General features: G+C 41.6%; 1 protein-coding gene across 2 annotated transcripts in view; it reads right to left on the bottom strand.

The window, feature by feature from the left end:
* SPON1 (spondin 1) overlaps positions 1-18,697 on the bottom strand; it is a 353,087-nt gene that overhangs the window by 311,408 nt on the left and 22,982 nt on the right. For both annotated transcript variants that reach the window (XM_049890475.1, XM_049890474.1), the window contains exon 2: positions 10,583-10,689. In XM_049890475.1, coding sequence (XP_049746432.1) covers positions 10,583-10,689 — 107 coding nt within the window. The remainder of the gene's footprint in view (positions 1-10,582; positions 10,690-18,697) is intronic.

The following is an 18,697-nucleotide window of genomic DNA, read 5'->3' as shown; positions in this document are numbered from 1 at the left end:
CCATCACTAATACCATCAAAACCCAATGACTCCTCCTAGAAATAAAGAAGCTCATATATACATACAGCCGCCTGGGGGGAGAGAGAGAGAGAAAGATTTTTGTATGACCCTGCCATTTCATTCTTGAAATTAATCATAAGGAAATACTCACAGGTACAGACAAAGATTTATGTGTTAATGTGTTCACTGTAGTATTTTTTTTATAAAGGTTAAAAAAAAGAAAAAAGAAAGCTGGAACCACCTATGCCCAAGGATAGAGTAGCTGTTGAATAAATTATAACTCAATTGTGTGATGGAGTTCTGGAATATTTAATTCATAGAAATATGCTCATAATCTCATCTTCAGTGAAAAATAAAACAGGATGTAAGATCCTATATACAGTATGGTTCAAATATTTTATTGAAAAAATTATATATACGTATAAAAAGAAAAAAATTTTTTTTTAATAATCCAGAGAGGAATACAGTATGCCCAAATATTAATAGTGATTATTGCTAGGTTATTGTTTTAGTCATCTAGTGCTGCTGTAACAGAAATACAGGTGGATGGCTTTGACAAAGAGAAATCTATTCTCTCACAGTCTAGTAGGCTAAAAAAACCCAAAAAAACCAAACCCAGTGCCATCAAGTTGATTCCGATTCATAGTGACCCTACAGGACCGAGTAGAACTGCCCCATAGAGTTTCCAAGGAGGCTACAAGTCCAAATTTAGGGCACTGGTTCCAGGGGAAGGTTTTCTCTCTCTGTCGGCTCTGGAGGAAGGTCCTTGTCCTCAATCTTTCCCTGGTCGAGGATATTTTCAGACACAGGGACTGCATGTTCAAAGGACTCGCTCTGCTCCTGATGCTGCTGTCTTGGTGGTACGAGGTCTTCAACACTCTGCTTTCTTTCCTTTCCTTTTATCTCTTGAGAGATGAAAGGTGGCGCAGGGAAACTCCCTTTATATTGGATCAGGGATGTGACCTGGTAAGGGTGTTACAATCTCACCCTAATCTTCTTTAACATAAAATTACAATCACAAAATGGAGGACAACCACAGAATACTGGGAATCATGGCCTAACCAAGTTGATACACACATTTATGGGGGTACATAATTCAATCCGTGACAGTTATGACATGTTTTTATTTCTTTATCATTTTCTGTATTTACCCTTTCTTGTATTTTCCAACACAAAACAGGTACACTCTCTTGAAAGGAGTCATCTCAAGTCTTGATAAGGTGGCTAGTTCCCAGGCAGGGTGTGCCTGCTTGGAAGGAAATGGCTTGGTGTCTTTCCTGGTAGCAAGCACCGGAGACCAGGAGTGGGGAAGCCCAAGGACTCACGTCCACCCGGGCACTCACGCCGCACATTGCTTCTTGCTCTACTTTACTTACAAATGATTTTCAGGTGTAAATTTTGTAAAGAAAACTAACAGGTCATGCAAGCAGGAGTTACTGACATAGCTTTAGAATATGCTCTTTTGATGGCTCTTCTGCTCACAGGAGTGAGTTTCTGGACGGAAGGGGCAACTATAGCATGCTATTCCTCCCCTTGTTGATTCATCCATTTATTCATTTGTTATTCATCCATTTATTCATTTGTTATTCATTCAATACAACTTCACTAGATCCTGTGCATTTGTCAAAGGAAATATGTTGTTGTCGCTAGGTCTGTTGAGCCGATCTCAACTCACAGTGACCTCAAGTAACAGAGTAAAACTTCCCCACAGGGTTTTCCAGGCTATAATCTTTATGGGAGCAGATTTCCAAATCCTTCTCCTGTGGAGTGGCTGGGTGGGTTCGAATCACCAACCTTTTGGTTAGCAGCTGAGGGCTTAAACATCGTGCCAGCCAGGTTGTGAAGCATTAAAATGGAGCAAGTTTTAAAATAGAGGTTCAGGGAAAGACTAGAGTGGCCTTCACCCTTGCTCTTCACTCCTCATCCAGCTGCAAACTTCAACCACCCAACAAAGCAACTCAAAAGCTATTGTCTCTGTAAATGTCCTCTCTTTCCTTCCACATCAGTACCTTCTCCCCACTTCTTGCAAATGACTACTTTCTTATTTGCACATATGAAGTGATAGCACCTAGCACACCACAGTTTACTTATTTCTATACGGGACTATTTGCTCTGTGTCACACATAGGAAAAGATAGTGTTTCCATATGGTAAACAGATGAGGCCACTCCAATATCTGAGGAAACAAATATCTAGGCTTTCTTATTCATGATCCACCATGTATGCAGGATACCATGGCTGGGAAGCTGTGCTATAAACCTTGACCCCCTAATAAAAGGGGTTAGGTCTTATTTGGAGGTCATGTTGGTTCAGTGGTAGAATTCTTGCCTTCAGTGCGAGAGACGTGGGTTGGATTCCCAGCCAATGCACCTCACGTACAACCACCACCCTTTCATCAGTGGTGGATTGTACGTTGCTATGATGCTGAACAAGTTTTAGCAGAGATTCTAGTCTAAGAAGAACTAGGAAGAAAGGCCTAGCAATTCTGAAAACCTGCTACACAGGGCAAGGTAGCATTTCATTTCATTGTGCATAGAGTCACCATGAGTTGGAAGCCAACTCAACTACAACTAACCACAAAAACAAATGTCTTATTTATTCACCTCTGTATCCTCAGGGCCTAGACTGTTGCCTGTTGCACAGTAATTAGTATAGTCATGAATTCATTCAGCAAGTATTTATGAGGTGGGATAGGACAGTATTAAATTTTTTTTAAATCCTACCAAAACACATAATTATAAATTACAATAACCACTCTGAAGGAAAAGTAGAGGACATGGAAATACTTGAATAAATGCATGAAAACTTCATATATTTTATACTTCAGTATTCACTCACTAGAAAGATGTATTCTACAGAGAAAGAAAGAAAATATTGTGGGCTCCCTCAGGATGCATTAAAAATCCCACAAGAAAATCGAACTCATCTGTTCTGGACGTCCTGCTCCTATGATGCATCCTAAAATTTTATTAGTTTTCTGTGGTCCTATCTCATGGATGATTCATTCTGAACTTACTTACAGGCAACTAAAAGCTGTAGGGTTTTTAGACGTTTGTTTGTTTATTTAATGTGCCGTATCTCTCTTCTTGTTCTAGTGCAGCTGATTTGGGGGATCTAAGTAGGAGACTCTCTATGTTCCTCCATTAGCTTTCATCTTGCTAGATTTGGTCTATGAGTTTAACCTGCCAAAATCCTGGGAGGCCCGGTCTTGATGCCAAATGTATGGTTCCCTTCACCCCGTTTGTGTTGTCAGAGGGTATGGGCACCAGGAGCATTGCCCACGTTCAAACTGTTACAAGGAGAGTTGAGTGGATTTTTGTGTTTGAAATCACCTTGGTCACACACATTAAAAACATAAAAATGTCTATATCCTTTCCATTTGTAATTTCACTTCTGGGAACCTGTCCTAGGGAAACAATACCAAATAAGGAAGAAGTTTTTATGCAACATACAGATTTTACTCCATAATTTATGATAGTCAATGATAGATAAGAAATCTTAATATCATATGAAGAGAAGGATTAAACTTAAGAGAATGTAACAAAGTTTTCCTGTAAACACAGAGAGAATTCCTAAGAACCAGCTCATGATAGCATTTTAATTTTAGAAAAGTATGTCAAAAACTCTTTTAGCTTCTCATGTGGCTCCAAAACACATTAGATCTAATGAATATTTATTTTAATGATAAAGATAATAAAAAGAGTTTAAAAACAGGTGATTAAGAATATCAAAGAATTCGTCATGAAAAGATGCTACTTTGTATGGTATTAACAGAGAACTCTCCTGGCAAGCATACCTTAACGATGAGACTTTCTTCCTGGGACTGGCAGACTGTTATCTAAATTAGGTCATTTTTAATTTAAGCCTTTAGGGCTTAAAGTAAAAATAAAATAAAGCAATGGTATTACAAATTAGCAGCTTGGATTCTAGAGTAAATAGTGTGCTTAGAATTCTGTCAGTAAGTATTTGACTCTGTGCCAGGCACAGTTCTATATATTGGGGACACAGCAGCAAACATGACAGATAAAAATCCCTGCCTCATGAAACTGATAGTCTAGTCCATAATGTTGTTGTTGTTAGCTGCCATCGAGTCAGGCCCCAACTTCTCTCATTGCTTCCCCAGCCCTAGAGAGATCAAAGTGAGATAAAAAAAAAAAAAGTGAAAATGCCTAGCCCCCATGCACAAGGGAATGCTGTCCCATCCCGCACCACCCCCATGATCGGTTGTGAACAGGATTATTGTAATCCATAGGGTTTCCATTGGTTACTTTTCTGAAGTAGATCATGAGGCCTCTACTTCCTAGTCCATCTCAGTCCGGAACTCTGTTGAAACCTGGTTAGCATCATAGCAACTGGCAAGCCTCCACTGACAAACAGGTAGTGGCTGTACTTGAGGTGCATTGGCCAGGAATCGAACCCAGATCTCCAGCATGGCAAGCAAGAATTCAGCCACTGAATCACCATCGTGCCCACCCCCAGTCTGGTGGAAAGAGGTAGATAATACACAAATCAACAAGTGCTTCTACAGCACATCGGATGGAACAAGTGCTGTGGAAAAATTACAAGTGGGAAAGAGAGTAAGGAGTCCAGTCCAGAGGTGGAAGGGAGGAAAGATGTTTTACATGGGACAGTTGGGGCAAACCTCCCTGGCAAAGGGACATCTGAACAGAGGCCTGAAGGAGACCAGAGACTAAGGCAGGCAGCTGGCTAGGCCAAGAGCATTCCAGGGAGTCATTCATTTTTAGTGCTGTAATTTTAAAGGATTGATGGGTTGTTTTACAGGCAGTCCAGCCCCTGAATTTCTGCCACTTTCAATTAACCATGAGTACACCCAGTTAGCTCATCAAAGAGAGAGTGTTGTGTGTCTCCCCTCTCGCCTCTTCCTTCTCTGGCAGCCAGGGAGGAATACTCTAGTCTGTGCCAATGCTGTTATGCTGGAACCCGAGGCTGGAACCAGAGAAAGCAGACCCACCCCCTTCTGCTTGGACCACCTTCCTGGAGTGATGAGAGCCGTAACCCTTATGTCTCCTGAACCAAGAAGAGCCCCATTTCCTCCCCACTGAGTGTAAAGGGGCGTGAAGACAGCATTTAAGTTTGCTTTTGTTGTATTTGTACCTGGTGAGTCTATGTTCTCTGTATGAAGGCTCAATCATATAGGAGGAAAACAACCCCCACTCCGAGTCACTTCTGGAATTAGAACTGTTTTAGGAACTAGGAATGTCATCTTTAACCTGACTTAAAGAGTTGTTGTTAATTTTTGTGGAGGAGATTCTGACTCATGGTGACCCCACGTGTGCAGGGTAGCACTGCTCCATAGGGTTTTCAAGGCTGTGACCTTTTGGAAGCAGATTGCCAGGCCTGTCTTCTGAGGCTCCTGGGGGGGGGGATTCAAACTGCTAACTTTTCAGTTAGCAGTAAAGAGCTTAACCGTTTGTGCCACCCATGGACTCCTGAGAAGAGTAGAGAATTAGAATTTTCTGTTGTTGAGTCATCAAAGTATCATACTTGGAGTGAGGGTGTTAAACAAGGATGTATGTGTAAATATTTGTTCATCACTGTGTACATATTTTTTAACTACAATGGCATTTGTAGCTTCTGATCATCTGCTCACCTGCTGACGTTCTGCTACACCTGTTAAGCAGCAGAGGTGATTCAATAGATATGATGGCCAGGACACAGCAAGCTCCTGGAGGGCAGGACTGTGTCTGTTCTTCTCACCTTTGTGTCCCCAGTGCCAGACTCAGTGCCTGGTATATAGCAGGACTCGACACACACAAAAAAAATGCCATTGAATAAATCAATGGCTCCAAAGATGACAGCTTTGGTACAGAGAGAAGAGACTTTTTTGCTAGAGGGGCAGGGGAAAAGCACAGGGGCCACATCTCCTAGGAGCAGAAGAAATAAGTTGGAGGCATGGCTCTGATTCCTTCCCCCTCTAACCTCTGAGACGGTGGGAAGCCAAAAGGAGTACACATGTTAATAGCACAAAGGCAGGGCAGGGGTGGAGAGGCGAAGCATGAGAAAATCCCTGGCACAGCATTTGGCCCCTGATAGATGTTGGATTGTTTCAGTCAATTTACTTTACCCCTTGAAGATTCAGCTTCATCATCTGGAAAATGGGAATAACAATACCACCCTCATGGGGTGGTTAGGAGAGTTAAATAGGACAAAGCATATAAAGCACCTGGCACAGAGACTGTTACCTTAAAAAAGGTCATAGCCAGCCCTCATTATTTCACTTAACATGTACATACTGGTTAGGAACAGGAACCTGGAGCCGGACTGCCTGGGTTTGAATCCCGGCTTTATCCCTTAGAGCTGGGTAGTCTTAGGAAAGTTACTTAATTGCTCTGAACCACAACTTCCTCATCTGTAAAAAATAGGATAATAATGCTTACCTCACCGTGTTGCTCTGAGGATTAAAGGAGTTTACAAATGTAAACCGCTTAGAACAGTATCTGGCACCCAAGCATTATGTAAGTGTCAGCTGTCATTATTATTATAGGCTAGGCATTTTCACATTTTTTTTTCTCGCTTTGATCTCTCTAGGGCTGGTGGAAGCAATGAGAGGATAGATAGGAACAGACAGATGCACCGATGTGATGATGGAAGACTTCATGTTGAATAGGTTGGTATCCATTACAACAGTAGTTTTCAAATTCGAACATCCTTCGGAATCACCTGGAGGGCGTGTTAAAACAGATTGGGGGGAAGTGGGGATCTAAATCAGCAACTGGTGTCTATTCACCTCGAGCAACAGAGGCAGAAGGAGAGTCAGGAACAGGAGGAGGATATGGAACGCGTGGCTAATTGCCTCCATGAACAACTGTCCCCTTTGCCATGAGACCAGAAGAAGCAGCAGGGGCCCATTACTGAATAGCAGAATCCGTAGTAGAATTCTGATCAAAAGGAGGACAATGCACAAGAGAATTTCAGATTCTCATGGACTCCAGACTATCTGGAGCCACGGAAGCTGGATGAGCCCCTGAAACTATTGTCCTGAGATAATCTTTAAAACTTCAACCAAAAATGTCCCCCGAAGTCTTCTTAAAAGCAAACAATAGTTTAGCTTAACTAGTAAAAAATGTCTGCCTTGAGCATTATGCCCTTTTAAGAACCATCTATATGGGATCAAATTGACAACAGCAACTCAAAAGATTAGATAGGAACCTTAGGGGGCAGTGAGTTTTTGTTAATGGGGGAGGAACAACTTAGAAAAGGAAGGTGAGAATGGTTTGCACAACTTGAAGAATGTAATCAATGTCACTGAATTATATATGTAGAAACTGTTGAATTGGTGTGTATATTCTAAAAAGCAACTACAAAATAAATAAAAGTACAAAAAAAAAAAAAAAAAAAGAACCAGATTGCGGGCCCCCGCCTTCAGAGTTTCTGATTCAGTAGGTCTGGGTGGGGCTTGAGAATTTGCATTTCTAGCAAGTTCCCAGGTGGCGTTGATGCTTCTGATGCAGAGTGCACAGTCTGAGAACAAGTTTGATGTAGCAAGAAACGATGTCAGAAGCTCCAAGAGAAGGGAGAAGGATGGATGCATTCAGAGATAGGAGTTCTGAAACAGTCCCAAACAGGACTGAGTTATGGATGCTAGTCCAAAAAAAAAAAAAAAGAGTCATTCATTCATTTATTCAACAAATATTTACCCACTGTCCACGTGAGGAAACCCTGGTGGTGTAGCGGTGAAGTGCTATGTTTGCTAACCAAAAGGTCAGCAGTTCAAATCTACCAGGCACTCCTTGGAAGTTCTATGGGGCAGTTCTACTCTGTCCTATAGGGTTGCTGTGAGTCGGAATCGACTCAACGGCAGTGGGTTTGGTTTGGTGGGTCCACTGTGAATGGGAGCCCTGGTGGCACAGTGGTAAACAGCTCAGGCTGCTAATCTAAAGGTCAGCAATTCGAATCCACCAGCCACCCTTCGGAAACCCTAGGGGTCAGTTCTACCCTGTCCTATAGGATTGCTATGAGTAGGAATTGACTCGATGGCAATGGAAGTTTGTTTGTTTTGGTCCACTGTGAGCAGGGCCCTGTATTCACCTATCAGTTGCAATGACCAGGATTAAGCTGAGCAGAAACAACATTGAATCAGAGAGAACTATCAACTTATTAAAATGCATTAAAGAAAAAAGACATGCTCTCATCAGGCCTGACTCTAAGCATCATTTTTAATCAGATCAATTTTGTCTTTGGTGAAGATTAAGATCACACTTCTCCTTTCTCTTCTCCCACTCTCTTCTTTTTTCCCTTCTTGGAACAAGGATTCAAACTGGTTCTGCCTGCTTCAGCCACGGCCAAGGAAGTGAAATCCAAATGGACCCAAGTTGTTAAAATCTGCATAAGTGGAATGATAAGTGAAATGGGAAAAATTGTGCAAGAAATTTAACTTCCCCATTAGAAAACAAGGGCAGCATGTGCGTTACATAGCAACCAAATCTCTTGACCAGCAGAATTAGAAACATCAGTGCCACACTCAAAGATGACGACCACTTTGAATGTGTGTTGCTCTCCATAGTCCTGGCGATAATCCAATCTCAAGAATCAGGCTCCTGAAAGGGCTGAGTAAGCCTCCTCCGATTCTCCTGTTCCTGGGCTTTGACCCATAATTCTTCCCGTTTCACTTCACCGAAATTTTAAAAATTCAGGTCTGTTCCGATTTCGCTTCACTGGCCGTGACTGAACCGGTTCACTCTTCCTATCATTTAGGTACCAAGGCCTCTCAGCTGCCTGAATCTGGTAAATCACCCACATCTCCAGATAAATTAGCACAACAAGGCCTGGGAGATTATATTTTAATACTTTATGAGCTGAGTGCTTGCATGAATCTTCCTCTCTCTGTAATGACAACCTTATTGATGCACTATCCAAACACATCTGTGGCAGGAGTTTGTCCACTGTTATAGAGAAGCAATAGTCTTTGGAATCAGACACCTGATAGAGTGTCCTGGCCTTACTATTTACTAGCTACTTTTTTTGGGGAGCGGGGGGGCAAGTGATTTAATCTCTCTATGGCAATTTGGGTTTTTTTAGTTTCAATCTGGAAACCCTGGTGGCATAGTGGTTAAGTGCTACAGCTGCTAACCAAAGGGTCAGAAGTTGGAATCTGCGAGGTGCTCCTTGGAAACTCTACGGGGCAGTTCTACTCTGTCCTTTAGGGTCGCTACGAGTCAGAATCAACTCCATGGCAACGGGTTTGGTTTTTGGTTTAGTTTCAATTTCCTGATCTCTTTGTAAAATGAGGATAATAGTTCCTATCTACTATGGTTGTTTTAAGAATTAAACTAAGATAAGGTAAAGCACTTAGCATAGTGCCTAGCTATGGTAATTATCCAACAAATATTAGCCGTAGTCAGTATTATTATTGGTTCATTTCTTCAGCTACATGCCAAGAAGCTCCTACCACCCAGGAGCATAAAGGAACATTACAGTGAGCATGGAATTAAGAGTTCCAGTAGAACAGAAGCCCAGTGTCCCAAACAATGGAAATATTTTATCACAGAGATGAACAAGTCCAACCCGGCCACGAAGCATCAAAAGATGCCTTTGGCTGAGGAAGATATTTGGGGTAGGGTCCTTGGCCAAATCCAGAGTTCCCGGTAACCAACTACAAATGTAAGTATTCTTCTTCCTGAGTTTCTTATTCTTTTTTTTTTTTCCTTCTCTGTATGAAAATGCCAGATAAAAATGAATTCCAGAACAATGGAAATTTGAGATGAGAAATGGTTACACCAAATTTGGCCAGGCCTCCTCCTAGGATCGCCCTGGTCCTTCTGGACATGTTCTGACAACTTGCCTGCCTCTTTCTAAACCTCTAAAAGGGGGTGATGTTCCTTCCCGCCACTTCCCTTGGAAGAATATTCCACAGTGAAATATGACTCAGTTTCAGGGCTCTTGCCTTTAAGATTCCCTTTCTTCTCTTGACCCACTTTCGTCTTGCTGTGCCCTTTTGTACGAAGTCAAACGAAGCCTCCCCTTGAGGAGGGAGTTCTGTGAGGACGACATTTGAAGACCATTACCACCTCTTAAACTCGGCCCTGTTCATTTAGCCAAGCAAAGCATGTTTAATTCTTTTAATCTTCCCTCATAAATCAATCTCTTCATTCCCTTAATAGTCTTTCTCCTGTGCTTTGAACTCCCTCCAGTCTGGCGGTCCTGAGCTCTTGTTCCGTTTACACTTGAGAATAACCAGTCAATCAGGAAATTACGGTGCAGGGAACACTGCCAGGCCTAGCCAGAGCTCGAGCGCTTCCACCACACTGGACTGCCAGCTGCCAAAATGTACTGTGAGCTCAGAGAAGAGCCCCATCATCTTCTGGGGCAATGCAAGCCTTCCCTGCCTGGTGGTCAACTCTAAATGTCTTAAAATGGGTTTGAGGCATTTGCTGTCTACTCCATTATGGATCATTTAAATGGAGCTGACACACCTGGGCAATGGTCTTGGAACATGCATGAAAAGCCATGTTAGGCACTTGGCCCTCTCCTTTGACTCAGACTCTTCAAAATGCCCATCTTCCACTTCCATTCTACCTACTAGGGCAAGAAAGGCCATTGGATAAGCCTAGTAGGGGTCCTACCTGGAAGGTTCCAGCATGATCTTCTTCCTTATCACCCTCTCTGTTCTCCTTGAGGGCAATTAATGTGAATCCTCTGAAGTAGGAGGGAGGAGCAGCTGAAAGTGTCACTGTGGAGAGAGAAGAAAGCAGGTTATAACTATAGGGCTCAACTGTCTTCCATTTGTCGAGTGGGATGGATGTGAGTTCTCCATCAACAACCCAGACCTGAGGATCAGTGGGGCAGTGGACAGTGAGGGGCTTGTCTCGTTGAGTAGGAAACTTTCCCCCTCTCTACCCAGCTCCATCTTACATTTCAGAACCTGCTAAATGCCTGAAGTGTACTCTCACGTGAGAATTCTTAAACCATTCAAGGATGGGTGAGCTCAGTCTCTGGTAACCACAATTTGATGAAGGTTGTCCCTGGTCAGATATTCCAATCCTGAGAGCAAATGTTATACTTCTATTAGATTGGCCCCGGGGAAATCTAGCTGCTCACAGCACATAGGATGCTCTTTGTGGTGGAGATTGATATGTATTCTCTAAAACCCATTTCCTTTTTCTTGTGGGCACCCAGTTAGACTACATTTCCCAGGCTCCCTTGCAACTGGGTGTACTTGTGCTCAAGTTCTGCCAGCATAGACACCAAGATGCATGTCACCTTCAAGCCTGGCCCTCAGAAACGTTCCACGTGATCTTTCACTCCTACTCTCCTACCTGTCAGCTGAATGCAGAGGAACCAGAAGATTCTGATGCCACAAGAGAAGGATGGAAGGAAATCTGGAGTCCTGAATAACCACACAGAGAATCACCCACTAACCAGAAACATACTGTACTTTGCTTGAAGTGGAAATAATCTTATATTGTGGGGGTCTGTTTATTACACCAGCTAGAATTATGGCTCTACATCACAGTCTTCCTCCCACATCTACCCAGAGAACTGCTTTTTCCATTGAAATCTAGCTCACAGGCCTTTCAGCCAGGCAATGGTGGTCATGCTACTCGCTTGTGATATATATCCTTGTTGTAATTTTTCACACTAAATTGCAATTCTTTCTTTACCTGCCTCCTCTACTAGACTGTGAATTAATAATACAAAAGTGGGGTGAGGTTTCAGTTCTCTTTATATCACTAACACCTAGCACAGAGCCTGACATCTAATAGATGCTCAATTCAAGTTTCTTGAAATTGATGTAAATTGATATTTCAATTACTTTACAGCCATCGTTAAAGTGATAATGCCTTCAGACACAAAATTATAGGCTATTAGAGTTTCAAGGGATCCCAAGAATCCTCCAATCTAGTCTCCCAGTTTCACAAACAAGGAACCAAGACAAGGTGAGGTCAACAGAGACACCCAGTATCATAAAGCCACCAGAGGCTGACTTAGGGCAAGAACTCAAGTCCCTCTCACCCTCCCCAGTTTAGCACTTCACTCATGGCTTCATACAATGGACATATTCATCATGGTATGAGTAGTCCATGAAAATTGGCTAATTTTTAAGTCAATTCACTTAACATATAATATTTATGTGATTTTAAGAAAGCCCCTGTTGGAGACAGGAATTTAGACTTCCAAATTATTCAACCTAGTTTCAACCTTGAAAATGAAATTCCAAAGAATAAAACCATCATCTTGGATAATGTAGCAGTAGTCCATGAGCCACCAAACACAATGATATCTCAGAGAAGAGCTTTAAGACACAAAGATCGTAAATACCAAGCTGGTATTAGTCAGTTCATCCTGTAAAAGTAACAGAGAATTTGAGTGATGTCTATAAAAGGTCCAATAGAGAGTAAGGAAAACAGGATGAGGAAAAAGCATGGTAACATGAAAAAGTGTGGTGCGTCTCAGTGTCAAGCAGAAAACAGTGGTTATGGTGTTAGGAGACAGAGCTGGGATCTCTGAGGGACAGACAGAGAGCCCAAAAGCAATTTAGTGTTGTGTAGGGTGAGGGTACGGTGATCTTGAAGGTCATTATAAGACAATTTTGGAGGAAAGGGAGTAGGAGAAAAAGTAGTAGACAGTGTAGGTACTCCACTCAGATTTTCTCAAATTCCTTTTTTCCATTTTTATGTAACCCTGATGTTGAAGTGCCTTTGCCTTCAGCAGCCAGCACCTGTGACTTTTTTTCTGGAGGATTGTCCTCATGTTATCAGAGGCTGCTCTGCCTAGTATGAAAGGCCGAGCGCCCTTGTATCAGATGAGGGCAACTCTGAAGGACAACTTACACTCCAAAATGCCTCTACAAGATCAGACTGAAACTATCCTGAAGGACCTTGCCTTCCCTGCCCTGCTCCTCCCACTTTCTTATTAATTTTCCCTTCAAACACTTCCTTAGTAAATCACTTACATCCAAATCCTCACCTGAGGGTCTGCTTCTGGAGAACTCAACCTAAGACAGACAGTCAATCCCTGCACCGCAACATTGCCTTCAGGATAAAGCCCAAACTCCAAAAACAAAAGATCCTCAGATTCTGCCTCTCCAGCTTCAGTCACTCCTATCTGTATTCCTGCCACCCTACATTTCAGTCCTTGGATTCACTGGCAGTTTCCTGAAAAAGGAATCCCTGGGTGGTGCAAATGGTTAATGCGCTCACCTGCTAACCTAAGTGTTAGTGGTTCAAGTCCACTCAGAGGCACATCGGAAGAAAGGCCTAGTGACCTATTTCTGAAAAATCAACCATTGAAAACCCTATGGAACACATTTCTACTCTGATGCACATGGGGTTACCATGAATTGGAAATGACTCAACAGCAATGGGTTTAGTTTTTAAAATTTTTTTCCTGAACAGAGTAGCACGGGTGGGGGTCTGGGGACTACAGTTTCAGGAGACATATAGGTCAGTTGGCATATCAAAGTTTAAAAGAAAATGTTATGCAACCCACTTTGGTGAGTGGCATCTGGGGTCTTCAAAGCTAGCAAGCGGCCATCTAAGATGCATCAATTGGTCCTAACCCACCTGGAGCAAAGGACAATGAAGAACACCAAAGACATAAGGAAAATATAGGCCCAAGATACAGAAAGGGCCACATAAGCCAGAGGCTCCATCTGCATGAGACTGGAAGAACTAGATGGTGCCCAGCTATCATCAATGACTGCCCTGACAGGGAGCACATAGAGAGTTCCTGATGGAGCAAGAGAAAAGTCGGGTGCAGAACTCAAATTCTAGTTAAAAGACCTGACTTAACGGTCTGACTGAGATGGGAGGGACCACAAAGGACATGACCTCTGGACTCTCTGTTAGCTTAAAACTAAAACCATTCCCAAAGCCAACTCTTCAGACAAAGATTAGATAGGACTACAAGACATAAAATGATATTGGTGAGGACTGTGCTTCTTAGCTCAAGTAGATACATGAGACTAAGTGGGCAGTTTCTGTCTGCAGGCAAGACGAGAAGGCAGAGGGGGACAGGAGCTGATTGAATGGACATGGGAACTACAGCATGGAGAGAAGGAAAGTGCTGTCACATTGTAGGGAGAGCAACTAAGGTCACATAACAATGTGCGTATAAGTTTTTGTATGAGAAACTAACATGAATTGAAAACTTTTGCTTATAACACAATAAAAAATAAATTAAAAAAAAATTTTTTCCCCAAAAGGCCATAACATTTCACCCTGAATGTTATTCATGTTTTTCACATGTTACTCAGGTGCCTGGAATGTTACACCTCCCCCATTCATGGCAAACTTCTTCAGAAATCAGCTAAATTTTCCTTTTTGTCCTCTGACTTCTCATGAAGACCTGGGTGCTCTTTTTTACTGGACACTTCTGAAATAAAAAATACCTTTAGAATTGGTGTAATAATAGCATCTACTTCAAAGAATCACAATGAGGTTTAAAATGAATTAATACATGTAAAGCAATTAAAAACATGCTTGATATATAATAAGGACTTAAATGTTAGCTATTAGTATTATCACTGATGAGATTACTGCATTAATTATATTTTGTGTTTGTTTGTTTAACCACTTGGAAGTCCTTCAAGGGCAAGGACCACAGCTGAGCTCAATACAGTGATTAGCGCAGAGTTGATACACAATTAAATTTACTAAATAGTGTTTATGGACTGGTAGGCTCAATACTTTAAAGATATCAATTCTCCTTAAGTTGATCTATAGATTTAGTATAATCTGAATCAAAATCTCGACTTTTAAAATTTTTATTGTGCTCTAAGTGAAAGTTTACAAATCAAGCCAATCTCTCATACACAAATTTATAAACACCTTACTCCTAGTTGCTCTCCGCCTAATGAGACAGCACACTCCTTCTCTCCACCCTCTATTTTCATGTCCTTTTGGCCAGCTTCTGACTCCCTCTGCCCTCTTATCTCCCCTCCAGACAGGAGCTGCCCACATAGTCTCATGTGTCTCCTTGAACCAAGAAGCTCACTCCTCACCAGTATCATTTTTTATCCCATAGTCCAGTTCAATCGCTGTCTAAAGAGTGGCTTTGGGAATGGTTCCTATCTTGGGCTAACAGAAAGTCTGGGGACCATGACCACTGGGGTCCTTCTAGTCTCAGTCAGACCATTAAGTCTGGTCTTTTTATGAGAATTTGAGGTCTGCATCCCATTGCTCTCCTGCTCCCTCAGGGGTTCTCTGTTGTGTTCCCTGTCAGGGCAGTCATTGGTTGTAGCCAGGCACTATCTAGTTCTCCTGGTCTCAGAATGATGTAGACTCTGATTTACATGGCCGTTTCTGTCTCTTGGGCTCATAATTACCTTGTATCTTTGGTGTTCTTCATTCTCCTTTGCTCCAGGTAGGTTGAGACCAATTGATGCATCTTAGATGGCTGCTTGCTAGCGTTTAAGACCCCAGATGCCACTCTCCAAAGTAGGATGAAGAATGTTCTCTTAATAGATTTTATTACGCCAACTGACCTAGATGTCCCCTGAAACCATGGTCCCCAAGTCTCCGCTCCTTCTACGCTGGCCTTCAAAGTGTTCATTTTATTCAGGAAACTGCTTTTGGTTTAGTGCAGTTGAGCTGACCTCTCCTGTATTGTGTGTTGTCTTTAGCTTCACCTAAAATCGCTCGTCCACTATCTAATTAGTGAATACCCGTCTCCCTCTCTCCCCACTCTCGTAACCATCAAAGAATATTTTCTTCTCTGTGTAAACTATTTCTCAAGTTCTTATAACAGTGGTCTCATACAATATTTGTCCTTTTGCAACTGACTAATTTCACTCAGTGTAATGCCTTCCAGATTCCTCCATGTGATGAAATGTTTCACAGATTAATCATTGTCCTTTATCAATGTGTAGTATTCCATTGTGTGAATATACCATAATTTCCAACATATATATATATATATATATTTACAAACGGAAATGCAAAGGGCCAAGAATATCCAAGGCAATCTTGAGAAAGAAATGCATAGGTGGAGAGCTTATACTACTAGATATCAAGACTTAAGCAGCTACAGAAATTAAATCACTGTACTACAGTAAAGAAAGAAAAATAGGACAGTTGAACAGTTTGGACTCCAGAAAAAAATCCACAAATACATGGAAACTAGTTTATGATAATGGATGCACTGCCAAGTTCTGTTTTCACTGTCTTTTCAGTACATGGTTCTGGAACAACTAGATAACCATACAAAAAGAGGTGAGTCTTGGCCCTCATCTAACATCATACACAGAATGAATTCCAGGTAAATTGTAAAGCTAAATGTAAAAAGAATAATGTTTTTAGAAGATAACACAGGATAATATTCAATGACCTTGGAATGGGAAAGAGCTATTAAATAGGAAATTAAAAAAAAAAGCACTGAGAATAAAGGAGAAGATAAATAAATGGAATGATATCAAACTATTGCTCATCAAAAGACATCATTAAGAGTGAAAAAGCAAGCCACAGAGTGGAAGAAGATATTTGCATTTCCTAAACCAACAACTGACTTTTATATATAAAGAACTTCTTCAGATCAATGAGAAAAAAAACCCAGATAACCCAATAGAAAAAATAGGCAAAAGACAAGAACTGATACTTCACAAAAGAAGATATCCAAATGGCCAATAAACCTATGAAAGTGCCCTTGACCTTGTTAGTCAAAAGGAAAATAAAAATTAAAGCCAGAATACAATACTGCCACACACTCACCAGAATCACTAAAATTAAAAGAATTAACGATATAAAATATTGAGAAGGTAGTAGAAAAACTGGAAGTCTCACACACTGCTAATGAAAGTGAAAAGTAGCAGCTTTCATTGGAAACCTCTTTGGCAACGTTTACTCATGCTGAACATACGCCTATACTCTATGGCCTAGCAGCGGCATGCCTAGACCAGCAGAAACACATACATATGTGCAACAAAAGACATCTGTAAGAATGTTCATAGTAGCATTATTTGTAATAGCACCTAACTGGAAGCACTCACACGTCCATCAGCAGTAGAGTGGATACATAAATTGTGTCATATTCACATAATGATACCTTATAGCAATAGAAATGAACAATATTGCTTCTACATACACACAATAACATACACAAATCTCACAAACATAAGGTCCATTGAAAGAAGACAAAGACAAAAGAATATAAATGGCATGATTCCATCTATATATATTTGTATATAGTTCAAAACCAGGCAACGTAATCTATGGAGCTAGAGGTAGGATAGTGGTTATGTTTGTGGGGCAAAGGGAGGGAGTACTGACTTGGAGGGGGCATATGGGATGCTTCAGGGATGCTGGTCATATTTTCTTTCTTTTTTTTTTTTTTAATTTTTATTGTGCTTTAAGTGAAAGTTTACAAATCAAGTCAGTCTCTCACATAAAAACTTATATACACCTTGCTACACACTCCCAATTACTCTCCCCCTAGTGAGACAGACCGCTCCCTCCCTCCACTCTCTTTTTGTGTCCATTCCACCAGCTCCTAACCCCCTCAACCCTCTCATCTCCCGTCCAGGCAGGAGATGCCAACATAGTCTCAAGTGTCCACCTGATCCAAGAAGCTCACACCTCACCAGCATCCCTCTCCATACCATTGTCCAGTCCAACCCCTGTCTGAAGAGTTGGCTTTGGGAATGGTTCCTGTTCTGAGCCAACAGAAGGTCTGGGGACCATGACCACCGGGGTCCTTCTAGTCTCAGTCAGACCATTAAGTCTGGTCTTTTTATGAGAATTTGGGGTCTGCATCTCACTGTTCTCCTGCTTCCTCAGGGGTTCTCTGTTGTGTTCTCTGTCAGGGCAGTCATCAGTTGTAGCCAGGTACCATCTAGTTCTTCTGGTCTCAGGCTGATGTACATTCTGGTTTATGTGGACCTTTCTGTCTTTTGGGCTCATAATTACCCTGTGTCCTTGGTGTTCTTAATTTTCCTTTGATCCAGGTGGGTTGAGACCAATTGATGCATCTTAGATGGCTGCCTGCTAGCATTTAAGACCCCAGATACCACTCTCCAAAGTAGGATGCAGAATGTTTTCTTAATAGATTTTATTATGCCAGATGACTTAGATGTCCCCTGAAACCATAGTCCACAAACCCTCACCCCTGCTATGCTGGTCTTTGAAACATTCAGTTTGTTCAGGAAACTTCTTTGCTTTTGGTTTAGTCCAGTTGTGCTGACGTCTCCTGTATTGTGTGTTGTCTTCCCCTTTACCTAAAGTAGTTCTTATCTGCTATCTAATTAGTGAATACCCTTCTCCCACCCTCCTTCCCTCCCCCATCCTGTAACCATTAAAGAATATTCTCTTCTCTGTTCAAACTATTTCTTGAGTTCTTATAATAGTGGTCTTATACAATATTTGTCCTTTTGCAACTGACTAATTTCACTCAGCATAATGCCTTCCAAATTCCTCCATGTTATGAAATGTTTCACAGATTCATCACTGTTCTTTATTGATGTGTAGTATTCCATTGTGTGAATATACCACAATTGATTTATCCATTCATCCGTTGATGGGTGCCTGGGTTGCTTCCATCTTTTTGCTATTGTAAACTGTGCTGTGATGAACATGGGTGTGCATATATTTGTTCGTGTAAAGGCTCTTATTTCTCTAGGGTATATTCCAAGGAGTGGGATTGCTGGGTCATGTGGTAGTTCTATTTCTAGCTTTTTAAGGAAGTGCCAAATCAATTTCCAAAGCGGTTGTACCATTTTACATTCCCACCAGCGGTGTGTAAGTGTT

The sequence above is a fragment of the Elephas maximus genome, chromosome 7 (genome assembly GCF_024166365.1).
Source record: "Elephas maximus indicus isolate mEleMax1 chromosome 7, mEleMax1 primary haplotype, whole genome shotgun sequence".
Lineage (NCBI taxonomy): Eukaryota > Metazoa > Chordata > Mammalia > Proboscidea > Elephantidae > Elephas > Elephas maximus.
This window is presented reverse-complemented; position numbering and strand designations above follow the sequence as displayed.